Source organism: Ostrea edulis, chromosome 3 (genome assembly GCF_947568905.1).
Source record: "Ostrea edulis chromosome 3, xbOstEdul1.1, whole genome shotgun sequence".
NCBI classification, from domain to species: Eukaryota; Metazoa; Mollusca; class Bivalvia; order Ostreida; family Ostreidae; genus Ostrea; species Ostrea edulis.
In genome coordinates, this window is record NC_079166.1 from 15,867,209 (window position 1) to 15,894,936 (window position 27,728).

General features: G+C 35.1%; 1 protein-coding gene and 1 long non-coding RNA gene across 3 annotated transcripts; one reads left to right on the forward strand and one right to left on the reverse strand.

Annotated features, from left to right (window-relative positions):
- Positions 1-4,583: 4,583 nt before the first annotated feature.
- Positions 4,584-5,428, reverse strand: LOC130053279 (heavy metal-binding protein HIP-like). Its single transcript, XM_056160206.1, has 2 exons — positions 5,193-5,428; positions 4,584-5,013 (listed from the first exon to the last, which is right to left on the reverse strand). The coding sequence occupies exons 1-2, from the start codon at positions 5,344-5,346 to the stop codon at positions 4,610-4,612; spliced, it is 558 nt and encodes a 185-aa protein (XP_056016181.1). The 5' UTR covers positions 5,347-5,428; the 3' UTR covers positions 4,584-4,609.
- A 4,791-nt stretch (positions 5,429-10,219) lies between these two features.
- On the forward strand, positions 10,220-21,822 carry LOC125677069 (uncharacterized). Of its 2 annotated transcripts, none has more exons than XR_008801807.1 (4): positions 10,220-10,243; positions 15,843-16,038; positions 18,862-18,969; positions 19,508-21,822. It is a non-coding gene; the product is annotated as an uncharacterized LOC125677069 (long non-coding RNA). The 2 variants fall into 2 exon arrangements; XR_008801806.1 differs by lacking the exon at positions 10,220-10,243 and adding an exon at positions 12,886-12,995.
- The last annotated feature ends 5,906 nt before the right edge of the window (positions 21,823-27,728 follow it).

A 27,728-nucleotide genomic window follows, 5' to 3' on the forward strand; every position in this document is an offset into this window, starting at 1 on the left:
TGCGAAATGCTGACTTCAATCGAGACTCTTGAAACCCCTGTACCATCAACTTGTTTGTCAGTAGCTTACCTCGATTTAAAAACTGACTATACGTAGAACGAGGTCTTGCATATCGAATCAGTTGAGATATATAAACACCATATGCAGGTGATAATGGAATATTGCTACATAAATATGGGAAGTTGACGATGGAGAAGCTGAAATCATCCCGTTTGTCATACAGTTGAGTTGTCAGTTTGCCGTTATTGTCTACTTTCAAATAGCTAAGTATGAAGCAGTCGTGGACGACTCTGTGGTGTCCTTTATTTCGAGCTCACAGGGATATATCAAATCGACATATGAATGAAAGCTATTATTGTTAATAGACAAAACGTCATCGATATATCTAAATGTCGAATTGAAGGCCACAGTGAAAGATTTTTTCTTCTCGCGTAGAAGTTTTTGAATAAATTCTGCTTCATATGAATATAGAAACAGGTCAGCTAACAAAGGAGCACAATTCGTGTCCATGGGAATTCCAACAGACTATTGGAAGACCTGATCACCAAAGACCACGAAGACATTGTCAATGAGGAACTCTAGCATATTTTTTATTTCAACTTCAGAATACTTGTGCGTGGAATCAGAGTGGTGTTTAACAAAGTAAGTTTTTGAATGACTGATCAGTAGATATGAATATTTCCGTTTTCCTTTTTTGTTGAAGAAGCAACTGTCTATGGTGTCAAAAAATCTAGTCTTTAATTTATCGTGAGGAATGGTCGTGTATAGTCTTGAAAACTCATAGGTTTTAATGTTATTGATTTGGGGAAAATTCTGCGATTTCAAGTTTACTAAAAGTTCTTTCGAATTTTTTAGAATCCACATTTGATTAACACCACTTCTGGCATATGTAGTCGCACAGTAAGTTGGAAGTTTCTCCTTCACAGCTGTTAATATTTTCATGAGGAGCAAAGATGGGGCTTGGTAGAGCACTTACTGGATCCAGCAATGTATCTTTGTTTGTAAGGGTTGTTATGTAGTTTAGGAATCCTGTATAGGTACGGTAACTCATATTCATTCGACCCATTGACTGGGATATTAAATGTGTCTAAAACTGAAGCATGGTTTTGAAGAATTTCATCTTTTGAAAGGACAGTTGGAGTATAAGTATGATTACCAAAAGTGGAATTAATGCCAAGTTCGTTTAAAATACAGTTGTAATAATGAACCTTACAAACAAAGACAATGTTGCTACTAGCTTTGTCAGCTGGAACCAAAACATATTCCTCATGTAACCTATTTAATTCTTTTATCACTTCTGGTTTACTAAACACAGAAGGATAGATGGTACGTACTTGTGTTTTCATATGTCTAATGCGGGATTTTAATATCCCTCTTATGCTTTTAACCCATTCTGACAATGTATCAAGTTCTTCTTTTTCATATTTAGCCCATCGTCTGACATAATCTTCGACAGAATTCATAATAGAGATGAAGTTCTGTCGCCAATTAAAAGACCGAGGTTCTCTGTATTTAGGACCTTTTAGAATAAGTGATTTGAGGTCCTCATTTTCAACTATATCAACATCACCAGTAATGACATGTCCAGATGGACTATAGTTGAAAGAAGAACAAGAACATGTTGGTGGATTACGTATAAGATGGTCTATATCTAGGCACTGCAAAGTTTGTTTATAATTAAAAAGTTTGGATGCAATAGTAGAACTATAGCTGTAGGAAATACAGGGTGTAGACTTGAACTTGAAATAAGTTGGAATACACGACTGAACCCTTTTATGACGAAGAATGTTGCTTATGTTGACGGCATCTATTCCTTTGTTTGTAAATTTGAGCTTAAGGAACTGGCGGCATGATTTGGAAGGAATATCATCCATGGTCCGTGCTGGGTTATAAAGTCTGTGGTAGGCAACATCCATAATCATCGAGTTCGGTCTATATTCAGGTGTTGAAAAATCCAAGTGTAGACTAGCCACAGCTTCTTCAAATAACGTATGTAAAACCCTCAATGGAATAGAGTAAAGTTTTGTACTAATATGATGTGGACCTAATTGTCTGTTGACGTAAGGCAAAAGTGAATCCAACGTGACATCATTTATACTTGGTCTTTTATATGAACGATGTCCATGACTGCGTTTTCGTCTTTGGGTATTGGGAAAGAGTCCCATCACATTCACGTTATTTCCTTGTGGACTAGTCAAATTTCCCACATCATATACATTATCATTGCATCCATATGGAAATGAAGTGCCTAGGGTCCTGATCCAGTGATCTACACGTTGTCTACGAAACGGGGTGCTTAATGTTGGATTGTTTAGGTGATGGTAAATTTTTTCTAAAATCCTTACCCTCATGGACAAGATGGAGTGGCCCGGTGCATTAAAATGCTAGTAATTTGAAATATGTGCCCCGATATTCTTTTATTAAGTGAACCATTGGTTTCTCCCACATAAATTAAGACACACAGGTTACACTCAATGGCGTAGACAACGTTAGAAGATTTACAAGTCAGATTATCAAACGTTTTGGTACAGAAACTACGTCCAGTTAGATTACTACTAAATGAATTTCTAGTGATCAGTATATCACAAGTTTTGCAATATTTTGCAGAACATTTTGAGGTTGAACACATGAGGTCTGAAAAGGAATTATCAAAAATATATCTTAAAGGAACATAACAGTCTCTAATTTGAGTACATGTATAAGAATTGTGGTTCCTGTACCAAAGCTGACAATCTGACGATTGTACATAAGACAAATCTTTGATGTATCTTTCAGTAAAAGCGTCAATAAATATTTATTTAATGAGTGTATTATTGTAGTTGAGATGCCTTACCAAAGACACACCATCTGTGTGTCCAATTCCGGATCAGTCGTGTCAACTACACTGTACTGTCATACACGACTTGTTGAAGTTAGTTTTAAACTTTGAGCAATATCTCGGTTTATATTAAATGCACTGTTGGATTTATAGAAGCAGTGTCAGATATAATACGCAAACATTTTTGTCCCCTACCGCAATGCAAAAGGGGATATAGAAATACCGGTGTCCGTGCGTCCGTCTGTCCGTCCGTCCCACTTGACTTTGTGGACGCAATTCCTCAGAAACCGTCCAATGGATTTTGTTCATATTTTGTAGGATTGTTAGTCACCATGTGTAGTTGATCATATTACACTGCCATTTTGATTCGACAATTTTACAGGAGTTGTGGAACTTTGTTGAATTTATACATGCTACACTATAGGAACACTTTGTGGACGTAACTCCTCTGAAACCGCTCAACGGATTTTGCTCATATTTTGTAGGAGTGTTAGTCACCATATGTAGTTGATCATATTGAACCGTCATATTGATTCCACAAATTTTACAGGAGTTATGGGACTTTTGTGCTTCAACTTTTTTGCTGCGGTGGGGGACATGGCTACGTGTAGCAATCGTGTTTTTATAAACTTTTTTTTTCCTGATTAACAAAATGGATAACCCCCCCCCCCCCCCGTAAATACATTTTAGAATGAGAAAATTGGGACAGTAAATATACTATGTATTGCATCTAGATTTACATCTTGAAATTGATATTTAAAAAGTATGCTGAGATTGATTACTGTTCGTTATCTTCACCTTGCATGTATGTAGTCAATTCAATTTTAAGCATATCCATATACGTCTATGACTGTATTATTTTTTCTTCCCAACCTCGCTAACTCCACAAGAAAATGCCGAAGGATTGTTATCCCGGGTAAATATAACGTTAGGCCATAAACACACTCAGAGAAAGATAATAATTGATGTTGATTAAGATAATTTTGAATGTCGCCGTTTTGGCTCTGCCAATGCCTAAATGTGAAGCTTTGAATATTGTTCAATATAAATAACGTCAATAATGTAAAGATTAATTTAAACTAGTGTTTGATTTGATTTTATTTCAACAAAAACTAGGTATATATTAAGCGAAATAAACATACGCACGTACTGATTTAAAGTTTCGGACCGATTGAAAGTCGGATCGGGTCAGTGAAAGTTCGAATCGGCCTGCAGTCGTTTCAAATATCCCCGTCATTTGGAACTGGCAGTGTGATTCGGAATTGACCTATGAACACGGTTATGGAAAATGCCAAGGTCGGTGATATTTACCACGATTTTCAAAAATGTTTATTTATTTTTCATTTTAGTAACTTCTGATCTTCCTCATCTACAGTATCTTCGTGGATTATACCGCTAGCAATCGTTAATGAAAATGTGATCCGGAACTAAGCAAACGACTGCACCAGCATTTCGGGATTAATATTATTGATCACGGTTCGTTATCTTCACCTTTCATTGAAAAAAAAACTTTTCAAAAACTGTTTACTATCATACACATATGATTTTGATAATAAAATGAAATCAATTTTTATGATTTTTGGCCTGCAAAATCTTCCGCTAGGGTCTCCGTGCATATACAATAACGACCTCAAAATCGCTAACAATGACTTTTTAAAACTTATACCACCATAGAGAGATGCAACCCACGTAACCGCGCTCTAGATCCGCCAATGCATTGATTGATGTTTAGGCCTCTCTATAATATATGAATTCAAATATGAGACAAAATGTTTGATTGCTTTATTTTTCTCAAGCACTTCTATATTTACTATTGAAACCCAGAGAATGACAAGCAGTCAGTATGTGCATTTTCCCATTCCCGCCATATGTCCTTATCCAGACCTTGTCTTTCTTCTTCATTCTAATCACTGCTGTTGTGGAGGAAGACTCGTAATGGGAACTGCTAACTTTACCGTTAGCAAGATTGTAACCAACTACATTTCCATTGATGACAGTTTCTGTGTTAAAATATGATCCAGGCGTCGTCAAAATAGTCCATGTGAAGGAGTAAATGCCATCTCGTGGTGCTGTGAATATCCCTGTTTTACCGTTATAGGCGGATCCAGAGTTTAGAGTTACTCTCCCAAATACAACAACACTGGTACCGCAATTTTGTAGATTGGAGGACATTCGTGCATGGAAAGCTATGGCCCCTGTTTATAGACAGAGTTAGCAGTGTTTAAAACATTTAGACACATACAATGGCTCAAAGTAAAAATTTTCATTGACTTATATTAATAACACATGTTTAATTTTTAATCAGGAATTCAAACGAACAAAATACAGATATATGCTAATGTATTTGTTCTTCTATATATAATTACATACATACCATGGTTTCTTCCTTTACAAGTTGTTTCGTACCCCATTCCTCGACAGACGGTGTTGTACTTGTTGTATTTACTGATGAAGTCCTGTGTGGTTTCTTTTGCATACAGTTCAGTTAATATACCCATTAAGACCAATGTCACCCTCAGCATAAGCATGGAAACCCTATATATATAATATATACCCTTATCATGATTTTCTTAAATAAGTATTTGATACATACAGTATATACCTCTTTGACACATCTACAATATACGATTGTGGGCTGTTTAGCAAGGAGACATCACAATTTGTCAGGTTTGAATAGGGTTATCACCCGAGGGTATCTCACTAACGCGGACTATAAGATTATAGCTTTCATTTTTGCAAAAAGGTTACAGAAGATTATATATAAACAAATAGGAAATGAACAAACAGCGTATATAAAAGGTCGTTTTATAGGAATAAATGCGCGTCTTACCCTAGATATTCTTCGGAGGAGCTAATGCAGATTTCAAATTGTTGCATTTTCATCTATTAAAGAAACACAATAGAAATATTGGGATATGAAAGGGTAAAAATAACGAAAGGTGATTAATCTCATAAGTTGTTTAAAGAATACAAAACAGAGAGTGGGGCAAGTACAGACGCCTGGACACACCAGAGACCGGGACAGGAGCCAGTAGGAGAAGTAAGCATTTCCTTATGACAGATCACACTCTCCGCGAGTCATATTACTTGATTAGGAAACGCAAGGGTCTGCAGCAAAATCAGGCCCGGAAGTTATAAAACTTTGTGAACACGTTTTCATACTCAAGCTCAAACTCTGTGCTCTAAACTCATACTCAAAAGTGAAGGCTATAAAACTTTTATAAAATCATTATCATACTCAAATGGAGTACATGTTCGAAATATTTGGAGCATGCTGGGTGTTTGTTCAGAATTGTACCCATGAAACATGACTGAGTTTGAGTATGAGTATAGGAAAAGTTTTATAACCTCCAGGCCAGGGAATGTGAAGAATAAACAGAATATTGGTATGAAACAATACAGAAAACATTCGATCCAATGACAGGTTATATTTGCAAACTAATATCCATTATCAGTATATATTTTTTAGCATAAGTTAAATGCCAATCTAAAACATGAATCATATTTTTTTCTGATAAAATAATACAGAAGAGTGAAATAGATTATATTTATAGTATATTGTATGTGTAAAGTATCACCCCGAGTAATTCACACATAGTTATGTCTTGAATGGGTTGCTGCATAACAGCTGGTGATATACACAGAAACAGCTCGTTGAAGGATTTAACAGTGTCGCAATGTTTTCCTACCCGCCAATTGTATGATATCGATCATAAGTAGAGTTACCTCTCGTTGCACATACAAATGTAGATAGTTCAACAAAATGAATAAACTACTGGAGAAATTTTAAATTATGATATTTTCTATTAAGCAACCTATTACACATATAGGAAACGGCCATAGAAAATAGTGTTTGCAATGCTTACATGTTGGACAATGATATTCCTGCCTATTGTCTTACAATATACACTGTAGCTATATACAGGAGGTGATTGTATGCTGTTTAACATTACATTTTTGTATTGTTTGCGTTAAAATTTATCTTTCAAATTTATTTTATAAAGATAATGAAATAGACTCATGGTAGTAGGTCTTGTTGCCAATGATGTAATAAGTACCATGGTTTTGTTAATCCAAAAAAGCAAATATTGATCGCACAGTTTAAATACTATAAAACAACCCCAATAATTACCAATGTTTAAAGGAATAACATTACCACAGACACGGCCCATGTAAACATATACTCGCTATTCCCGATTTCATACTCGATTTCCTCGTTACATTCTTGGGTATTTACTTCGCAATCTGTGTGTATAGGTGACTAAAGCACACTGTATACGGTTTGGTTAATTTATTGATTGATTGATTGGTTGAGGTTTTACGCCGTTTTGGCTAAACTTCATCCATTTTACGGCTTTGAAATCTTTATGAAAATCAGACACAAAATATCGAAGACAAGATCAGATGGAATTATGATAGTATAAAGGACAATGTTGTCATGTAAAATTATAAAAACTGATTGGAAATTTATTTTCTGTTTCAACTGAAGCAAATTATTTGTTATTACAACTAAGAATGTTCTTTGTAGGGTTGTATATGTTATTTGTAGGGATGTATATGTTATCTGTGGGGCTGTAGTTGTTATGTGGGGTTGTATATGTTATTTGTGGGGTTGTATATGTTATCTGTGGGGCTGTAGTTGTTATGTGGTGTTGTATATGTTATGTGGGGTTGTATATGTTATCTGTGGGGTTGTATATGTTATTTGTGGGGTTCTATATGTTATTTGTGGGGTTGTAGATGTTATTTGTGGGTTTGTATATGTTATCTGTGGGGTTGTATATGTTATTTGTGGGGTTCTATATGTTATTTGTGGGGTTGTATATGTTATCTGTGGGGCTGTAGTTGTTATGTGGTGTTGTATATGTTATATGTGGGGTTGTATATGTTATCTGTGGGGTTGTATATGTTATTTGTGGGGCTGTAGTTGTTATGTGGGGTTGTATATGTTATATGTGGGGTTGTATATGTTATTTGTGGGGTTGTAGATGTTATTTGTGGGGTTGTATATACACCACCTGAAGGAAGTGGACATTCTTCCCCTGACTGTTTTTAGATATCGAACAAGAAATTCTGAATATTGTTAATAATACCAAGTATGTATGTTTGTTTGGTGATATTAATGCTAGAATTGGTTATTTGCGTGATTATTGTACACCTGATGATTTTCTAACTCTTGTAATGCATTGTCAGATTCAACAACATGCAATTACATATACATGTTCAATTTTTCTCCAATACCAAATCCTTTTAGGTAAAACTGTAAAATATTCCTTGGTACATAATGTTGTATATATATAAATAAATATATCTATACAGTAAACAGACGGGTAGGTAGTGATAAACACATAAGTGAACTGACTTGTATATATCAGTTGACTATGTTGTTTCCTGTTCATATATTTTTGATATAATAAAAAGTTTTGATATTGTTGATTTTTTTTGTAGGTTATACTCGGATGTACATAACCCAATTTCATTTTCCACTTGTAACGGAACAGATGAACACAAAGATGCAGGTGAGAATCAACCAACTGAAAAATTGCTGTGTATAGACAAAGAAGCCAATTTTCGACGCAATATTGAATCACCTGCTGTGGTCTCAGTTGAAAATGAACAGGATCATATAGGTAATTATGGTAGATAATGACTTTTATGTAACGTGTTAATTGTGTATGTTCTATTGTGTATATTTTGGATAAGTAAAATATGGTAAATGTATATGTTTTGTATAACATGTTAAATTTGTTTCTTTCACGTTTGATGGATGTTGGGTATGGAATTTTTTCTGTTTGAGACCCCCCTTTTTGGGATGCCTCATATTGGTATGTTTCATATCGTCGCTGTCTTGGGTGCAAATTTCCGATCAGGCAAACTTAAGATGATGTAATGTTTTGTTTTAGGGCCCCTTACTTAGCCTATTGCATGGATGATCTATCACAGCGCGCCGTTAGGACGCTTTGGTCATTCCTCTTTGTTTGCTTGGAGTGCAAAGACTGCTCAAGTATTTGTGTACACAAAGAAAATTAATTTGATACTGGAATTTTATTCACTGTGTTTGTGATTATATATATATTACGACATTGGGGGATCGTTCTGAAGTGGTTCCTCTCGTACGAAACGTGAGTTAGGCTAGGCCTATATGATATGTTTTTAGACTGTTGCTTGTTTAAATTGAAATTCGTGCCTTCGGAGATGACGGAGGGTAATAGACTGAATGTATGTTTGATTGGACATTCCTTTATTCGACGGGTTGGACAGTATATGAAGGATTTTTCTGCACTGGAAAACTTTATTTGGACGGTGATCGATTCAATGTTTCTATTCGGGCGCGGGCGCCATGAAGCTCGTGCATTTTACACAATAGGCTGACTACATGTACATGTACTTGAATTTCTCTGCGATTCCCGACATATTCTTCCTACATATCGGGAAAAATGACTTGCACCAGTATAGCAGTGGCGAACTATCTCGCAATATTGTGTCCATTGCAAACTATTTGCGGGAAAGCATAGGCATTCGGGTAGTAATCGTAAGCCAGTTGTTTCGTCGTCGACCTTCAGTCGTGCCACCAGGTTTCAATGAGAAGGTGATTGAAATCAACATTAACTTGAAACGGGAGCTTGAAGCTAGGCAAGGGACTCATTCCTGGCGTCACAGAGAATTCTGGAGCTCCCTAGATTTCCTCAGCGCTGATGGTGTGCATTTATAATCCCCTCGTCAAGGTCATCTTCGATGCACAAGTATTGGCGTAGTATTTGCTGTGCGATACGACATCAGTGGAAATTATTTCAGGCCAGTATAATTCCATTTTTCTATGTTGAATTGATAGATATTTTGTTTGAGACATACACATTGACATTATTATACAAAGCAAGCCTAGGTCTTACTTTGGCTCAGTGTTTACATGTGTATTTAGGCCTCGTTACGTTGACGGTGTAGTGAGTCGTGTATATATGTGTGTGTGTGTGTGTGTGTGTGTGTGTGTGTGTGTGTGTGTGTGTGTGTGTGTGTGATTCTGCCATATTGGGGACCTGCTACAGATACGCAAGTCTTAAAATGGGGGCCTCAAAAAGTTTGGGGACTTGACTTAGGTCCCCAATCTTTTTTATCGTTCAAAACAAATAAATAACATGTCTACTTTCTAGAAAAATAAAAAAAAATAACGTGTCCCACTTTCGGGGTTTCATCAAACACATGATTACACAGATACTGTGTGGATTGAAGTTGCCATCTTCGTTTACGCACCTCTGACGATACACACATGTGATATGCGCATGCGCATGTGTAAAGAGAACGGAAGTATAAATGTTTTGAGGCGGGAGTCAACAAACATGACAAAAAGAAGACGCAGAAAGGCTGGACAGGAAATTCTGGATTCTTTCAATAAGGATTCTTTCTATATCAAAGAAACGCTGGAAAAGGGTATGTTTTGTTACTTGTTTGATGAAATATGATGTGAAGAATCTTATATCTTATTTTAAAGTGTGAGGGGGGGGGGGTCATTGACGATTGCTGCATATTAGAAATTCAATTGAAATGAAAAGACAGACATATTGGTTAATATGTTCCCTTCAAATAGTACACAATGTATACTACGCGGGTCCCTTATAGAATATCACAGTGCACTTTATGCCTTTACTTCTCCGAACTACCAATATATGACATCATAATGGAAAATGACGTCAAGTCACTGCAAACTTGAGCTGTTATGACGGGGAGAGTGTCAAAAACTGTAGACCTTATTTCAAACTGACAATAAGATGTCAGAACGCTATTGCAAAATCCACGTGTCTGAATTGTATTTTAATATCTTATATGTGCGAATATTTTAAAATAGTTTGTTTCATTACCCTTGATTGAAATTCAGCGTGTTTAAACTGCTTTCGAAAAATATACTTTTGAAATATACTCTGATTTATACAAGTGGTAAGAGGTAAATTTATGATGTGTTTATAAAAGAGTCTAGCGCAGGCAATTTATAAGGATTCATTTGAGATCTTTTACGGAAATCGTAAGAGGGGTTTGTTCTCTACCCGAATCTTGCTTAGTTAAATGTATGATGGCTTTTTTCAATACAGATTACCCTCAAATGTGTAGGTTAGTGTGTCGGTAAGTTGAACTCTTCATGAAATATATGTATTTTGTACGCAAGTAATACTACCATTTTTCCCAAGCACATTTCGGTACACAAGGATACGGTGAGTTCATTTATCAAACATAAAGTTAAAAATAATTGTTAAATTTGCTGCGGTATTTTAAAGCGATTTATGTGAAACACTTCAAACAAATTATAAATGACCGTCAGGTGATCAACGAAGTCATGTGATATCATAATAGATATGCTAATATATAGCCGAGAGAACCTTCTATATAAATTATCTGTATTTAAGCATATAAATTACAAGTGAAAACCAAAAACCGACCGCGCAATCCAATGTATGTTTTGAACGCATTTCAAACTCCGGGAAGCTGTATTCATTTCACAATATTTTAGAATTCAACTAATAAACGATATGAATGTGCACACATATGTGTCATAGCAATATGAGATTTTTTAAGTAATATAATAAATGAATTTGGTCCCCGTTAATTGGAGATACGGGAAAATAGTACACGTAATGTAGGTTTTTGAAGCCAAACTTGAGATCGGAGTCAATCCCCCCTTTTCTTCTTTAATTCATCTACATATTACTATATATAGTCCTTCCTCTCACTTATTGTTACGCATGCTTAGAATAGAACGTGTCATTTTGACTTGTGTTTAAAATTTGTAGACCTTATCAGGACCTTAGAAAGCAATTTCAGTGGGGAAGGGGGGGGGTCTTTTTCCTGGGGGAAGGGGGGCACTACCAAACAAAAGGACAAGATAGGATCAGACCTCTCTTTGCTCTTTGTTTGTGGTGTTCCTAAGAATGATGCAATAATTCATCATTAGAAACCTGTTGCCATCCCTGTTATGAAATGAATATTGATTTTAAGTTATGGGATATCATATATACAAAGGTCACATAAGGTCACAAAATATTATGCCAATATCCGATTATTTTTTTTTTTTTTTTTTTGATTTTTTTTTTTTCATTTTTATACCGCAAATTTTCATTAATTTTCAGCACATTTTGTTTCAGAAAACACAGAGCTCTAAAATAAGAAAATCCAAAAAGGATTTACTTAATAAAACATCAACGTATTTCATTGTTACATTAAAACGCACTTGTTTTCTATTGCTTAAGACTAAAATAATTGTAATAAATGTTTTCATGTTGTTTATACTAGGGATGCTAGTGCTGCAGCAATGCATTCAATGATTTAAAAAGTGATCAAATCACTGATATAAATTATAAATAATATAGCTACAACCATTTGTTTTCCTTTTTTTCTTTTATTCTACACAATTCCTAAGATTAATAAATGAATAATATCTCATTGTGGTCTCACTAGCCTAAAACTGTGTGTTAATATTAATTGTCTGCCATTTCATAACATTATTAACAAAACGCTAATATTTTAACAAACTCTCTCAAACCGGAAAAAATTCCAAGTTCTGACATATAGAATTCTTTTTCTCATAATTATTCTTGGGACCACACGGTCGGGATGATTATGATAAGCTGCATGATGCATATTAAATGGTAACATACATTTATTAATGTTAGATTATACTTATAATATTATATTAAAAATGCTCTAGATTAACTAAATAATGCTCTTAAAGATTAACTATTTTCAAACTAATGTTAAAAGAATACTTCATAAGTCCTAAAAATTTAAATTTTCTCTGGATTTCTTTTTGTGTGGTGGTATCTAACGTAGGTCCAAGTTCCTGTGTAAACCACTGTAAACAGCTGATTGAGGTTACAAGGCATATTATGGATGTTGAAAATGCGCATCGAGTGTTTGATTTCTTGTCATTCTGCAGTGTTGTAATCTTGTTTATACTCTCTTACATCCGTGCAATTTCTTGTCAATCGCCATAGATCTGTTAGACCATGATAAAAAAAAATGATAGATTCTCATCCCCGCCCGCCTCGATTTCCCCCCTATTATTGTAAAATTTTATTGTAAAATTTCTGATTTTCTTCGTCTTGATTCTGGTCGGGATCGGTATTCACCTCCCCATTCAACTTTCATTTTAATACCCGCGTATTTTCCTTGACAGCTGACAGGCAAGGTGAAGGTATGGGTAATTTCTTGTGAAAGATTGGTGAAGTTATGTAGTAAGAGATATTTACATTTAAATGAACTTTTATTCGGGCATGATAGATAAATCTGCACCCATTGATGAGGTCAGCAAAAATCTGTACAATGGAGGAAATAAAAATTATAAAATAAAAAATTCACAGATTAGGTCATGTCTATGTTAGTGTCCATTTTCAGCAATAAGATGCAATTAATGCTGTGCCCATAGTACGCCATATTGTATAATATATTATGAATAACAAATATAAGAATATTTTTCAATGAAAACAATCAGGCATATATGAAATGCCTTGTCCTGGTACAATAAGATAAGATTTATTGAGACCAAATTTAGGCCCTTGAGGGCATGCAAGAAGATAGATGGAACATTCTATCGTTAAAATGATATTGTCCTACGGACCCAGTTTAACAAAAGAATTCGTTTCCATGTATTGACAATGTAGCAAGATAAACACGGGCGTTACTCGAACTCAGTGAATTCACTATGAACAATCCCGAGAGTTCTTAATGTCAGCATGGTGTGTAAATTCGAATGGAGAAAAACGTTGAGAAAATGAGCTGAATTTTCGTCTTTATCTGGATTACTTTTTAGGGTAAAATTCATTATTCAGCTATTCCATATTTACACGGTGTTTTAGTTTGTGTTTTATACTGTTAGATATTCGAATCCACTTCATGTGACTTTATCAATTACATTGTTTACATTAAAACCCTTGTGATGTCACAATTGTTGATATGAAAAGGATATAAATATAATATGAGCTTTATTCACTGTAAAAAGCATGAACATATAATAATAGCAAGCGTAGCAAGGTGCAACGTGCCGCTTGCAAAGCGAGCTCAATATAGACAATCGTGTAAGAACAGGAAATTCAAACTGAAATCTATACATTAATTATCAAGCAAATTTTTGTGTGAAACCTTCCCAAAATTCCTTTGCTACTGTACCAGCAAAGTAATTTACATTTCATAAAATACAATGTAATTGTTTAACTTAATCAAGTTCAAGTAAACACAATTTAAGTCAAATTTAACTAAATTTTGGGGTAGTGTCTTATGTGTGTTTGTAATCACATTATATGATAATTGCTTGCCTTCATGAATGCAATTAAAAAAAACAAAATGTACAGGAAAACAAATATGGGAATTAGGGACCCAAACTCTTTAATGAAATAGTGCAATATAAATGATAACCAGCTAAAAATTCTTACCAAAAACCTTCTCCGTTAAATGTTAATTCATAAATGTATTTGAGATTCATTGTCATTGGGATTTTGAAAATTGTTTAGGTATTAAATTTTGATATGCCAGACACTCAGTCATATGATATCTGGTTATATTTAGACTAAGTGATCAAATTCTGTATTAGTGGCAAACAGCAGATAATCAGTAAATTAACAAAATACTCTTATGACTTTTTCTCAAAAGCAAAATACCCATTGATTTGAAAATCAGGGGGTAAATACTCTTTGTGGTAAAAAATTATCTGGAGCTCTGATTTTTATATATACATATGTAGTATGCGCTACGGTTAATTTGAACCATTAAAATTATGTTGTGACCATGTAATCTCTGCGAATCTTGCTCAGTAGGGAAAGCAGGATTTAATTTGATGCTGTTATAATCGATCATTGTTTATGAATAGTATCCTCAAAGACAAATATTTATGGTCCAAATATTATGTTTAAAGTAATTTTTTTTCTGACGCAGACCTTATAAAGCTGCTCAATATACATTTTTTGTTGCCATGACAATAACCAATTTAAATTTTATTCAGGATATAAAAAGTGCTATTTTTTTAGTTTTAAAATAACATTTTTCTACCAATTAGGATAATCTTATAGATAATGCTCTTTTCAAAAATTCTACCAGCTTTTTACCCCATAAGTTTGCCTCGTGTAGTTTTTATACCACTAGTATTCCCTTTTGTACAAAGAAACATCACAAAAATAAGCCCATCTGGTCAAAAAACGACACGGGCGATTTTTTTTAACAAGTCAATTTTTAAAAGATAAATTCCTACTGAACATACTGATATGCAACATGACTTTGTTCGCCACATATCAAAATGTCGTAAACCTTGCCTTAAGCAGGTCAAAAACTTGAACTTTTACATCCTAATTTATGTCTATTTGATATCAACTTCACAAGTTTCATGTCCAATAAACTAATCCTATCGGTCTTCTACTGAGGTGAAATTCATAAGGTAGTCAAGCAATATTATGTATACAAGTAGGGTTTCCTCATAGAATTAAAGTTCTTTTAGTGAAAAAAATTGCATACAAGTTATATGTAGGTAGCTGGTGTTTGGAATGCGACACCTTGAACATCAGCTTTTGAACCATACGTACAATACAAAAGCTAATGGTCCTTAGAATTATTGAAATTTATCTTAAATTAAAAAAAAAAACAAGAAAAGTCTTATTTTTATTGTACAGTATTAAAAAAGATTTTCAAAATTTTATATGAAATCTTCATGAGTACATAAGAATGTCAGACTATGTCTAAAACTGTTGATCTCGTCACAAGTTTGCTACTTTCGGTTACTCAGGGCAAAGACAGGTTTGAAAACCATATTTTTATTTGTAGTATTTGTGCAAAATAATCTGCAAGATTTTTTTCCAAGTTGCATCCTGTTTTCAAATCATTTCAAATACAAATGTATTTATAATTTACATGTAGTTCATACAACATGTACAAGTGAATTGTAGCTCCAGAAATCTTGCCTTTATGATATTATTTAGCAGCATCAACATTTTCCAGTGACAAAATCATAGTCATGCAAGCTAGGCTGAATTTTATGGTGCAATTTTTTTTTATTAAGGGTTGATGCTTCACAGGAAGACGGTTCGTTTGGACGCCTGTTAAACGATGATCATCTTCATCCAAATTGTAAGCCAAAAGTCATTGAGATAGATGAGAAGCCAGTTATTTGCTTTTACTCTCTAAAACCAATACCTCCAGATACAGAACTGTTGTATGATTATGGGCCTGGTAACATGTATCCTTGGAGAAGAAAGGTAATGAAGCCATATTTGCATGCTTGTTTTTTTTATGTGTGTATGTGTGATTTTAAGTGGATGAATATACACATGTAAATATTCAATCTCATCGTCGGAAACCCACGGTTGATTACACTTCGTTCCTCTCTCCATCACCCGGGGGTCCATTCATTCCTACTCGCTCGTTCTAATGAATAAATATTGTAAAATATCGTCCAATCAAAGTAATCGTTATAGTAATGGAACTCTTCTGTTTTTAAAGGTAGCACTAACTTAATTTTGCTACCACAACAATTCTATACCGAAATTGGGATGAAATTGTCTTTTTAATTGGACAAATCGCTTAGGGTTTTCTATGAGCGCCCAATCAAATTGTCTCATTAATTATTCATGAGAATGAGCGAGTAGGAATTAATGGACCCACAGGTGATGGAGAGAGGAACGAAGCGTAATCAACTGTGGGTTTCCGACAATGATTCAATCTAATTTCAGCTCATTTGCAATGCTATATTTCATGTTAGCTGAATCAAAAATAAGATATCGATTGCACGACTCTTTTATCTGTAGATCCAATAGAAGTGCAAAAAATGCAAATCCATGGAAAGGTCTTATTTTTGTGCATTATGTTCTTGTTTTGTTGAAACTTATCACCAGAATTTTTTATTGAACTTAACACTCAGAGAAAAGCAAATTTATAATTTATCTATCTTCAATATGCTAACTTAAGACTATGGTTACAACCCGAGTACAACAGTTTTGAAGCAATTTACTGAATTTCATCTTAGAGTTCATCTTTTTCTAACTTATTATATGAAACTTGAATGAATACATAAGCTCAGAAGTTGTGAAATGGTCAATGTAGAGTGTTTATACATACAGCAAATTTGCTGGACCTATAACGAAAAGTGTATATATTTGTTTATGGTTACCTAAACAAACCCTAATTTAATAGCTTTCTTTAGAATATATTTTATGCTGGTATGAAATTTTCACTGTTTCACTACTGCTGCAAATCACTTCTTTTTCTTTAGAGCTTTATTTTTATGTAATGACTTGAGACTGTCTGCTTACATGTATTTTTAATGTTAAGGATTATTTTCAACAATATACAGATTTCTATAAAAATTTTGTCTTGCTAATAAATACCATATGACTTTCTTGCAAAAATAAGGTGTCAAAAAAAATTGGTGCTCTACAGTGTGTCAGAACTGTTGGTTAGATGGACAATCTATTGTTTACTACCTTGTGTTAAACAAAAAGTGGGTTTCACATAGTTTTTCTACTTTAGACTAAAATAGATTGGGAATTTCCAGTACTAAGAAAGGAGAAAATGTATGTCAGGACCAGGTATCGAACTGAGACTCCTGCATCACTAGTGCAGGTGCTCTACCAACTGACCTATCCAGGCAAATATATATGGTCCAAACCATTACATTCCAAAGTGATGTAATTGGTTCATTCTTGTCATCCAATGAAATACCTCATTTCTTGCTACGTTAGGCTATGACTTTAGCATATGTAAACAAACTTGCTGAAATGGCAAATTTTGCTAACTCAAATGGGAAAAATACATGCAAATTAAGTTTTTAATTACTCTATCATGGACTAATATGGTGTTTAGAATGCTTGAATTAATCTTTATAAATTATGTAATAGAATGCAGATTGCAAATTATTCTATTTTATATCAAATGGTGGATCGGTCGAACTACACAAAAGTACCCTGAAATTAGTGTTCAGTGTAGAGAGGGTCATTAAACATGTTAAAGCAAAGTGATTTTCATTCCGTTTCGTTGTAAACCATGTTGACAACTTAACAATATAAATTACGTTTATGAGAGCAAAATGGTCAGTCCTTGGTATTTTGCTATAGGGATGTTTTACTGTACATGTATTTATTCACCCTGTGGAAGTTTGATATGTATACTGTCTATACTTACAGTGTTTTAATGTAGAATTATGACCAGAGCATTTCTTTTATCTTGGCAGTACTAACTGTAAAAATTAATATTATTATACCCCCCCCCCCCCACAACAAGTTGTGGGGGGTATACTGGAATCGGGTTGTCCGTCTGTCTGTAGACGCAATGGTTTCCGGGCTGTAAAGCATTATCCTTTCCACCTACCGTCACCATATCATATATATGGACTACCCATGGGATGAAGATGTTCCCTATCGATTTTGGGGTCAAAGGTCAAGCGCACTGGATATCGAAGTAGCAATATGGTTTCCGGGCTCTAAAGCGTTATCCTTTCCACCTACAGTCCCCATATCATATATATGTACTACCCATGGGATGAAGATGTTCCCTAGCGATTTTGGGGTCAAAAGGTCAAAGGTCAAGTGCACTGGACATCAAAGTAGCAATATAGTTTCCGGGCTCTAAAGCGTTATCCTTTCCACCTACAGTCACCATATCATACATATGGACTACCCATGGGATGAAGATGTTCCCTAGCGAATTTGGGGTCAAAAGGTCAAAGGTCAAGCGCACTGGACATCGAAGTAGCAATATGGTTCGGTTTGTCATGCCATTTCTTTTTTACACTCAGAAAAGCGGTAGTTTATACCTATTACCAACACCCTTTGGGAGATTGGGGTAAGCGGGGGGTATTCTTAGTGAGCATTGCTCACAGTACCTCTTGTTTTTCATTACTAATGCCATAAAATCAGGGATCCAAGGTCTATGATAATTGTACAAACTTAAAACAAAAAGGTGGAGGCTCATACCTCACATTACAAAGGTTTTGACCTATGAATATGTGTGCCTATCATAAAATGGCACTTTCTATTCTGGTTTAAATATTTGTGTTTTTAAAATTAAGTTGCAATTTTTTCCAGAGGAAGTAAAGGATATTGATGCCAGTTCTTGTGTGGATGATGAGGATCAGAGTGAGGAGGAAATAGATGACAGTCAAGACAACCAGAATTTCCAAACTGTGACTCCAGGTACTGTATACACACTGCATGAAAAATTTTGAGCATCAAGTTTCTTTACTTGGTATTGTAAGCATAAGCCCAACATGTACTACATACATGGAAATGTGTAGTTCTCAAGACTTGAAATGGAGTTTGTGAATGGCAATCAGGATGATTATACTCAAGAATAGAGCAAGGTTTAGTTCAGGACACAAGTTATTTGCATTGAGTGAACTTTGCCAGTATGAAAGACATTGTACTTCACACAAAAGTCTTCTGAATGGAGATGGGGGAGCTGAGATTAAATTCCTAGTAGAACAAAGTATATAACTTTGTACATAGTTAACCACTCAAGTACACAGACCATTCAATTAATGAAAGTATTTATTACCAGTACACATAAATATGTAAACAATCACTCTCCAAAATCGCATTCATATGATAAAAATCACTTCACTCTTCTCAAAATATTTAGCCAGTCATGATGTACCACTTTCTGAGCAATTTGCATTATCTATACACATACCATACTACCAACCAAAATTATAGTCTGAAAACTTGATTTTAGGGAAGAGGGAGGCAGTATCTGATAGCGGATGCTCCAGAGAAATGGATGAGTCTTCATCCAAGCGACAGAAGTTACAGAAAAAGCCATGGACTTCATCTGAAATGAACTCCAGTCACAAACATTTTTCACACTTTATTACCATGTTGAAGGTACCTGGGGAAAATGATGTAACAAATGTTTTGAAAAAAAGATAAAAACCTTTCAAAAAGAACTTGGAGAAATGTAAGAGACCAAGTCTACAATCTAATTAAAAAACAGAAAATGTTGATTTTGATACTACTTTGATTGTTCACTAGAATTGATGGTATCTGAATGAAAAATGATATTTTTGTTTACAGTTCTTACAATTTACATAAATTGTACATAAAAGAATTTGTTGAATCATTATCAAAATAGATTTTGACAAATTGCAGCTTTTTAGCTCATATGAGCCAAAGGCTCAAGTGAGCCTTTCTGATCAAAATTTGTCTGTTGTCTGTCGTTGTTGTGACCGGAAGGTCGGATGTTCGAATCCCTGCTGCGACTTGACCTGAGTCAATAAGAAATAGGTAGCAACTGTTCCATGGCCAAGTGCTCAACACATTAAAATAATAGTTTCAGGTCTTTCAGATGAGACCTTAAAAACTGAGGTTCCGTGTCATGGCAGGTGTTGGCATGATAAAGATCCCTCACTGCTCGATGGCCCTAAGTTCCGAGTAAAGGTCTAAATTTGAAGCCCTTCGCTGGTATATGGTGAGGTCTCTATATGACTGAAAATCTCAAACGGGATGTAAAACAACATACAATCAATCTATCAATCAGTCATTGTTAACTTTTTACAATATCATCTTCTTCTCCAGAACCACTAGGCCAGTTTCAACCAGACTTGGCACAAATTAGGAATTCAAGTTTGTGCAAATGAAGGGCCACACCGTCTTTCAAGGGAAAATAACTAAGAAAAAGTAAAATTGAGTGTTGTCATTCAAAAATCTTCTTCTCAAGAACCTTTGGGTCAGTAAAGATGAAACTTAAATGAAAGCTTTCTGACAAAGTGTAAATTCAATTTATTCAAATCATGACCCCGGGGTATTGGTGGAGCCATTATGGGCAATCAAAGTTTTACATAGGAATACATAGGAAAAATCTTTAAAATCTTCTTCTTAAGAACAGCAGAGTCATAATCAGTCACATTTATATGGAAGCATCGTCAGGTAGTGTAGATTCAAGTTTGTTCAAATCATGACCCCTGAGAGTAGGGTGGGGCCATTATGAACAATTAATACCTAGGAATACATAGGGGAAATCCTTAAAATCTATTTCTCAAGAACAGCATAGCCATGATAATTCATTTTATATGGAGTTATCCTCAGGTAGTGTAGAATCAATTGGTCCAATTGTGGCCCTGAGGTAGGGTGGGACAACTATGGGCAGTCAAATTTTTTACACAGGAATACATAGCAAAATTCTTTAAAACTATTTTCCCCATGAATAAAAAAGTAATGATTAATTATATTTATATAGAAGCATCCTATGGTAAGCATAGATTCAAGTTTGCTCTAGTCATGACACCCCCCCCTACCTTCTGGGCTACAATGAGTAATCAAATAAAAGTTTTTCATAGGAATATGTAGGGGGGAAAATCTTCTGATTAAAAACAAGAATGGTCATAATTACTCAGGTGAGCATTGTGGCCCATGGGCACATTGTTTAATCAAAATGCAGAGAATATGTTAATTTGCATATTACATGTACATGTAATATTGATCAGTTGGTCATGTGATATAATTTTATATCTGAAATGAAATGATGACAATTGTATGAATGATGATGAGTTTAAAGTCAGATTCTTTAACACATGTATTTTCAAGAAAAAATTTGTCTGGAGGTATTTTGGAAATTTACTTTTTATAGTATTGTAATAAATGTTTGTTTTCATGCTATGTTGAAGGTCGAGTATCTACGAACACAACTGACTTGAATGAACATCAGAAGTATTAGATAATGTATTTACAACTCAAACTGTAATAGAATTTGATCAATTGAATTTGTGAAATTAATTTGATAATAAATTTTGATTTTTTACCTAAATTTAAACATTTTGTTGGTTAGTAGATCAGACAACATTTAAGTCATAAGATTTAAACATGATACCCATAGGCCATTTTACTTAAACTGTTTGTATTGACGGAATGGTTCAGTACTTTTTTTTCAGTCAATAACTTAATACCTCAGTATGTTAGCAGGTCCGGGAGAATGGTGTCTGGTGTGAATAAGGGACATGCAGTCAATTTGTAGCTCATGGATCTAAAAGAGGAATAAATATGATATACGCTCTGTATTTGAGTCATAGTTAGCACTGTCCCAGGGTGAAGTTTTTGCAGCAGATCTATCACTATGTAAATACATACTTTGCATAGAAGGAACTCGCATGATTGAACAGTGCTTCACAAGCCTTGCATGACGTGTGTAGCAAACATTGAAGGTGTTGTAGGAAGTTTTACTATGATTTGATTTTACATGAAAAAATTCCAAAGTATCACATACTTAAAGTAAAAAAGGTGCAATTAAGTTTGATTAAGTCTCCAAATTTTAATTAATAACCATATCCTTGTATGAGATTCCCATTTTACTGTACTTTTATCAAGTGCATGTACTGTAATATGTCCTAAATTGAATATAAGTTTATTATTTTCAAGTACCCAAATTTATCAGTGTAAATAAGGTCTGCGGTTTCTGTTTAAACCATATTATTTAATGTAAGTCCCCAAACTTTTACCCTGTGTATAAGGTCCTTAGTTTCTATATAAATCCTTCTCTTGTTTAAGTCCCCAAACTTTTACCATGTGTATAAGGTCCTCAGTTTCTAAATATACCCTTATCTTGTGTAAGTCCTCAATTTCTATTTATACCCTTATCTTGTGTAAGTCCTCAACATTTTACCGTGTGTATAAGGTCCTCAGTTTCTCTACCCTTGTGTAGGTCCCCAAACTTTTACTTTGTGTATGCAGTCCTCAGTTTCTGTAGGCACCTTTACCATGTTTAAGTCCCCAAACTTTTACCATGTGTATAAGGTCCTCAGTTTCTACATATACCCTTATCTTGTGTAAGTCCTCAATTTCTATTTTTATCTTTATCTTGTGTAAGTCCTCAAACTTTTACCGTGTGTATAAGGTCCTTAGTTTCTATACCCTTATTTTGTGTCAGTCCCCAAACTTTTATTTGTGTATAAAGTCCTCAGTTTCTGTAGGTACCCTTACCATATGTAAGTCCCCAAACTTTTACCGTGCGTATAAGGTCCCCCGTTTCTATCCCCCTCCTCGTGTGTAAGTCCCCAAACTTTTACCTTGTGTATAAAGTCCTCAGTTTCTGTAGGTACCCTTATCATGTGTAAGTCCCCAAACTTTTACCTTGTGTATAAAGTCCTCAGTTTCTGTAGGTACCCTTACCATGTGTAAGTCCCCAAACTTTTACCTTGTGTTAAAGGTCCTCAGTTTTCCAGATATACCCTTGTCTTGTGTAAGTCTTCAAACTTTCATTGGTTATATATCGTCTTCAGTTTCTATATCTTTGTCTTGTGTAATTCCCCTTAAACTTTAACCGCGTGTACAAGGTCCAAGTTTCCGAACCTCTTATTTTGTGTAAGTGTACAATGTGTATAATGTCCTCAGGTTAATGTACGTTTTTCTTATTCAAGTACACAACATTAATTACGATACCGGGTGCTACAAACATGGCCGTAGAAACCCAAGGGGCCGTGCCCCCATAATCTTGCCGATATATAGTATACTAGAGAAAAACTTAGCTCCTTGATGCTTGTGCCCCCACAACAATAGTGTCAGATTACCTTTTTTTTCTTTTCTTTTTTCTCGTCAAGAAATTTTTGCTTGGTAGTTTCTGAAAATATTTGGTTGCTCCCCCCCCAAAAAAAAAACCCCCCACCTGCTTCTTACGGGGCTGTCAAATATGTTTTGATAATATATGAAGGTTTTGTTTAATATTCACATGAAATATTTGACTTGAATGCTTATTTATTTTTCAACGATCATGCGAATGCCCTATGATATATATACACTATTAAGCTACCTGTCTTGTAATACTATTTTAACATTTTGGACCCTTCAAAAATTATGGTACTCATAATGGCTGAGTGAAATCAAGGGAATTTTTTAGCTCACCTCAACGAAGTGGGGAAAAAGATTTTTAAACAGTTTATTTCCAAGTAACTCTCTGCCCTAGATGCATGGATGATACCTCTCGGGTTTAACAGTACCAGTCAAGTGTCAAAATATTTTCTAAATGTATGAGCAGATTAAAGTTCCGGGATTGTGTCTTATTCCCAATATATAATTGTATAGGCCCTACCTGAATCAAACTCAGTTGCATGGATGATGTTTCATGGGATAAAAACACCAGACCATGCTTCTGATTCTGTACGATACCCATAATTTTGTGATAGTGAAATTGTTAAAAATAGAGCCATACTTAACTATTTTGCATGGATAAGTCTGATTGGGGGAAAAACCCGTAACAATATCACAATCTTATAATTATTTAAAGGGAATACGTCAGAAAACAGTGTGTGTATGAATTATTACTATTATAGTATCGCACAATTTGGTACGTAATAGAAATTTGGTTTTACTTTTATGTGACCCTTTTTTTAACTGACGACATTTCTAGGAATGCACAGAGTATTCATTTAAAATAAAAATCAGGGTTCATTATTCTTCAAACATTCAGTTTTAACTGTCAACTGTCATTTTTGTGTCAAAATAAAATCATCGCTGATTCTCAGGAGCTTCCCCAGGAACTTTGACATATAACAGTGCCGCTTCTAACCCCCCCCCCCCTCCCATCGTTCCAACGCAAATTCCTCCTGGATCCACATTTATAGTCAAATTTTCTGTATGCAATCTGACCATTGGCTTGTTTATTTGTCATCATAGTACAGTTTAAACATATATTTGTAGCATAAATTTACGATTTCGTTTTGTGGACATAAAAAAGCTTTGCCCTGAATGAAATCAATCTACAATATAAAAAAAAAAAAAAAAAGAAGACCTATTTCGCCATGCACAGACCATGTACCTGTGTACGATGAAGTACAACTAAAAGTGTAACTGCACTGTATCCATAGTTATGAATAAGCAAAATGACCAACTTTTTTTTTGTTTTTGTTTGGCTGCTTCTTTTTTTTTAACTCTCAATCTGTTTTCGAATCTCAACGGAAGCTTCTCGGAGTTTTAAACAGATTCGGCTTTGGCTACCATATACACATCCAAGTCATGATCAGGATTCTCGCCCTTTTTGCTTTTGATGTTAAATTCATCGGACCCCTAGCAAAATATTTTGTCATACCTATAAAAATTATTTCTCAAATAAGTCTGAATTAAAATAGTCTAACACTTCTGATGAAATCGTAATTGTTGAACAGCTCATTGAGCTATTGTACCTCAGTCGATGAGATATTGGAGATCTATGACTTTTTTTCCGACACACTGTAGGCGGGATAAGTTATTATCTAATCAACGATCGCAAACATGGAAACCATCACAAGATATGATAAAATAAAAAGATAAAAGGTATGACAACACATTGTTTGACTATGTTCTCGGACAAAACGTGTTTTGTCCTTCGAACCAAACTGTTTGCCTTACAACCCCAAGCAAACAGTTTGGTTCATGGGTCCGACAAACCACATGTTGCCCTAGAACCCAGTCAATAAAATTAATGACATGTATGATTCATAGGTCCATGCTACCCAAAATTTTTAATTCATGAATAGGTCCCCATTTCTCTCTGTGTATGAACGACTGAGGTTAGGTCCTCAATTCTGTTTGCTTATGAGGAATTGGGTCCCCTAATTTTACACAGAAGTCCTCAGATTGGCACTTACGGGTCCCCATTTTCTAAATTCATGGAAATATCAGTCCAGCTCAAAGACTCACTCTGTTTACTTAAATCAGGATACCTACAGAGTAAAATGAGTTGAACAATGCCAAATATGTCATGAAATCTCTCAGTCCCCATTTTAAGATGTTATGACAGGGTCCCCAAATCGGAGTCGATACACGTATATGTGTGTGTGTGTGTGTGTGTGTGTGTGTGTGTGTGTGTGTGTGTGTGTGTGTGTGTGTGTGTGTGTGTGTGTGTGTGTGTGTGTGTGTGTGTGTGTGTGTGTGTTACGTTAATTCCCAGGCTACATTGCTTGTTAATTCATCACACAAACGCAGAAAAATTTGGAAAGGGCTCGGGTCATTTTAACATATATCTATGTAAACTAGTTTAAGCTTAATTACATTGTTGCATGCTCAGATGTTGTTAGGCCTGAGTTGTTCTATTACATGTTTATCTGCCATCGAGTCTCTAACGGTTATCATTATTAGTGTTATCTCCTATTGTTAACTTCAGTCATATAAGACTCCTTTTGCTGGAACGGAACTATACCTGTCCGTACAGACTGTAAATATTCGGGTGTTTTGTCATGTATGTGGGTTACTTGAAACGGTGCCATACGTGTTCAAGTATGTTGTTTTGTATCGTGTATGGCACTTGCTGAATTACTTGAAACGGAACCATACGTTTTCTCGTAATGTGACAGATCTTGTTGGTTCAGAGGGGGATATTTTTGTATGGCACTTGCATGTGTTTGGTCACTAATTACTTGAAACGGGACCATACGTTTTCTAATAATGTGACAAATTTTGTTCGTTCAGAGCGGGACCATACGTCTCTGTACATTTTTGTATGGCACTTGCATGTGTTTGGTCACTAATTACTTGAAACGGGACCATACGTTTTCTAGTAATGTGACATATTTTGTTTGTTCAGAGCGGGACCATACGTCTCTGTACATTTTTGTATGCCACTTGCATGTGTTTGGTCACTTATTACTTGAAACGGGACCATACGTTCTCTAGTAATGTGAGTGATTTTTTGTATGTTCTAGTCGGGTTCATACGCCTCTGATTATTTTTATGGTTCATGCTTGTGTGGTCAAAGTTGGCTACTTGAAACGGGACCATATGGTTCAAGTACTGTTACATCATTTCTTTGTTTAGGGCAGGTTCATATTTCTATGTTCAATACACATACTTTTGATTCAATATTATATGTTACCGCACTGACTGTAAACTTCTCACTAGGTTCACAACAGGACCTAGCCTTCATGTAATATTATCTACAAATATAAACTTGTATAGATTATGAACTTGTCATTGATACTCATTTACAGTATATTTTAAGGGGATTCTGCCTTTTTAACTATGTGTTAGATATACTGTTTTTAGTCTGTGTGTTTTGTTAATCAAGGATCCTTGTTGTTAGGTTAGTACCAGTGGACAATGCCTCCAAAGAGGAGATATTTTGTACCCCGGATCACCCACTCAAAACGGACTCGCAAATCCACACCTGTTACAAGCAGAAATGTAGCAGACCCAGCCCCCCAACCTACGGAGATAAATTACAACAATTAGCCAGGGCTCTACTGGAACAAGGGTCCCTGAACAGCATAAATATCTCTAGTCAGGAGCAGGCCACCGTAGCTGATGTTGAACCACAAATTCCACTGCAACAAGCTACTAGTACAACTACTGGGTACCTTAGGGTATCCCCTGTAACAGCGTCATCAGCTACGTTCAGTCCAATTCTGGACCAAGTATTTTTAGGCGAGAACTCACAACCCACTATGTCGATAAGTGATACACTAATGTTAAGTGATGGTGTACCCTTAGGGGCCAGCCTCTCCCTCAAAATGAAGAACAAAATCTGGAACAATGAGTTTATTGACATGCACAATTTACTGTATGCAAAATATGAATCCCTATCTCTTACATTTGCAGCTGGTATTATTAATTTGCACCAGGGCCCAAAGTACAGAAAACCCATTTCCATTTCACAATGGACTGATACTTTTCTAGTATTTTCGGCCATTTAGTTGGAAAATTTTCCAGGCGAAGCTCTGCATCTACTTAAGCACGGTCATATAAGTTGGCAAATTCCCCATCTTCATGGGGACAATGCGTTCCGTATGTATGTTGGGCATTCCCATGACCTCTCATACCCTAAACAACATTCAGTTAATTCTGGTATTCCATAAGAAAATTCTTCAGTCCATTATGATTATCTTATGATGTTACTGCTCTAATCAGAAAAAAATTGTCAGATGTACCTTAATGGCTATAACTTACATTCAAGATGTATTTCGCATTATACCAATACACTAGATGACTATCATCTTCTT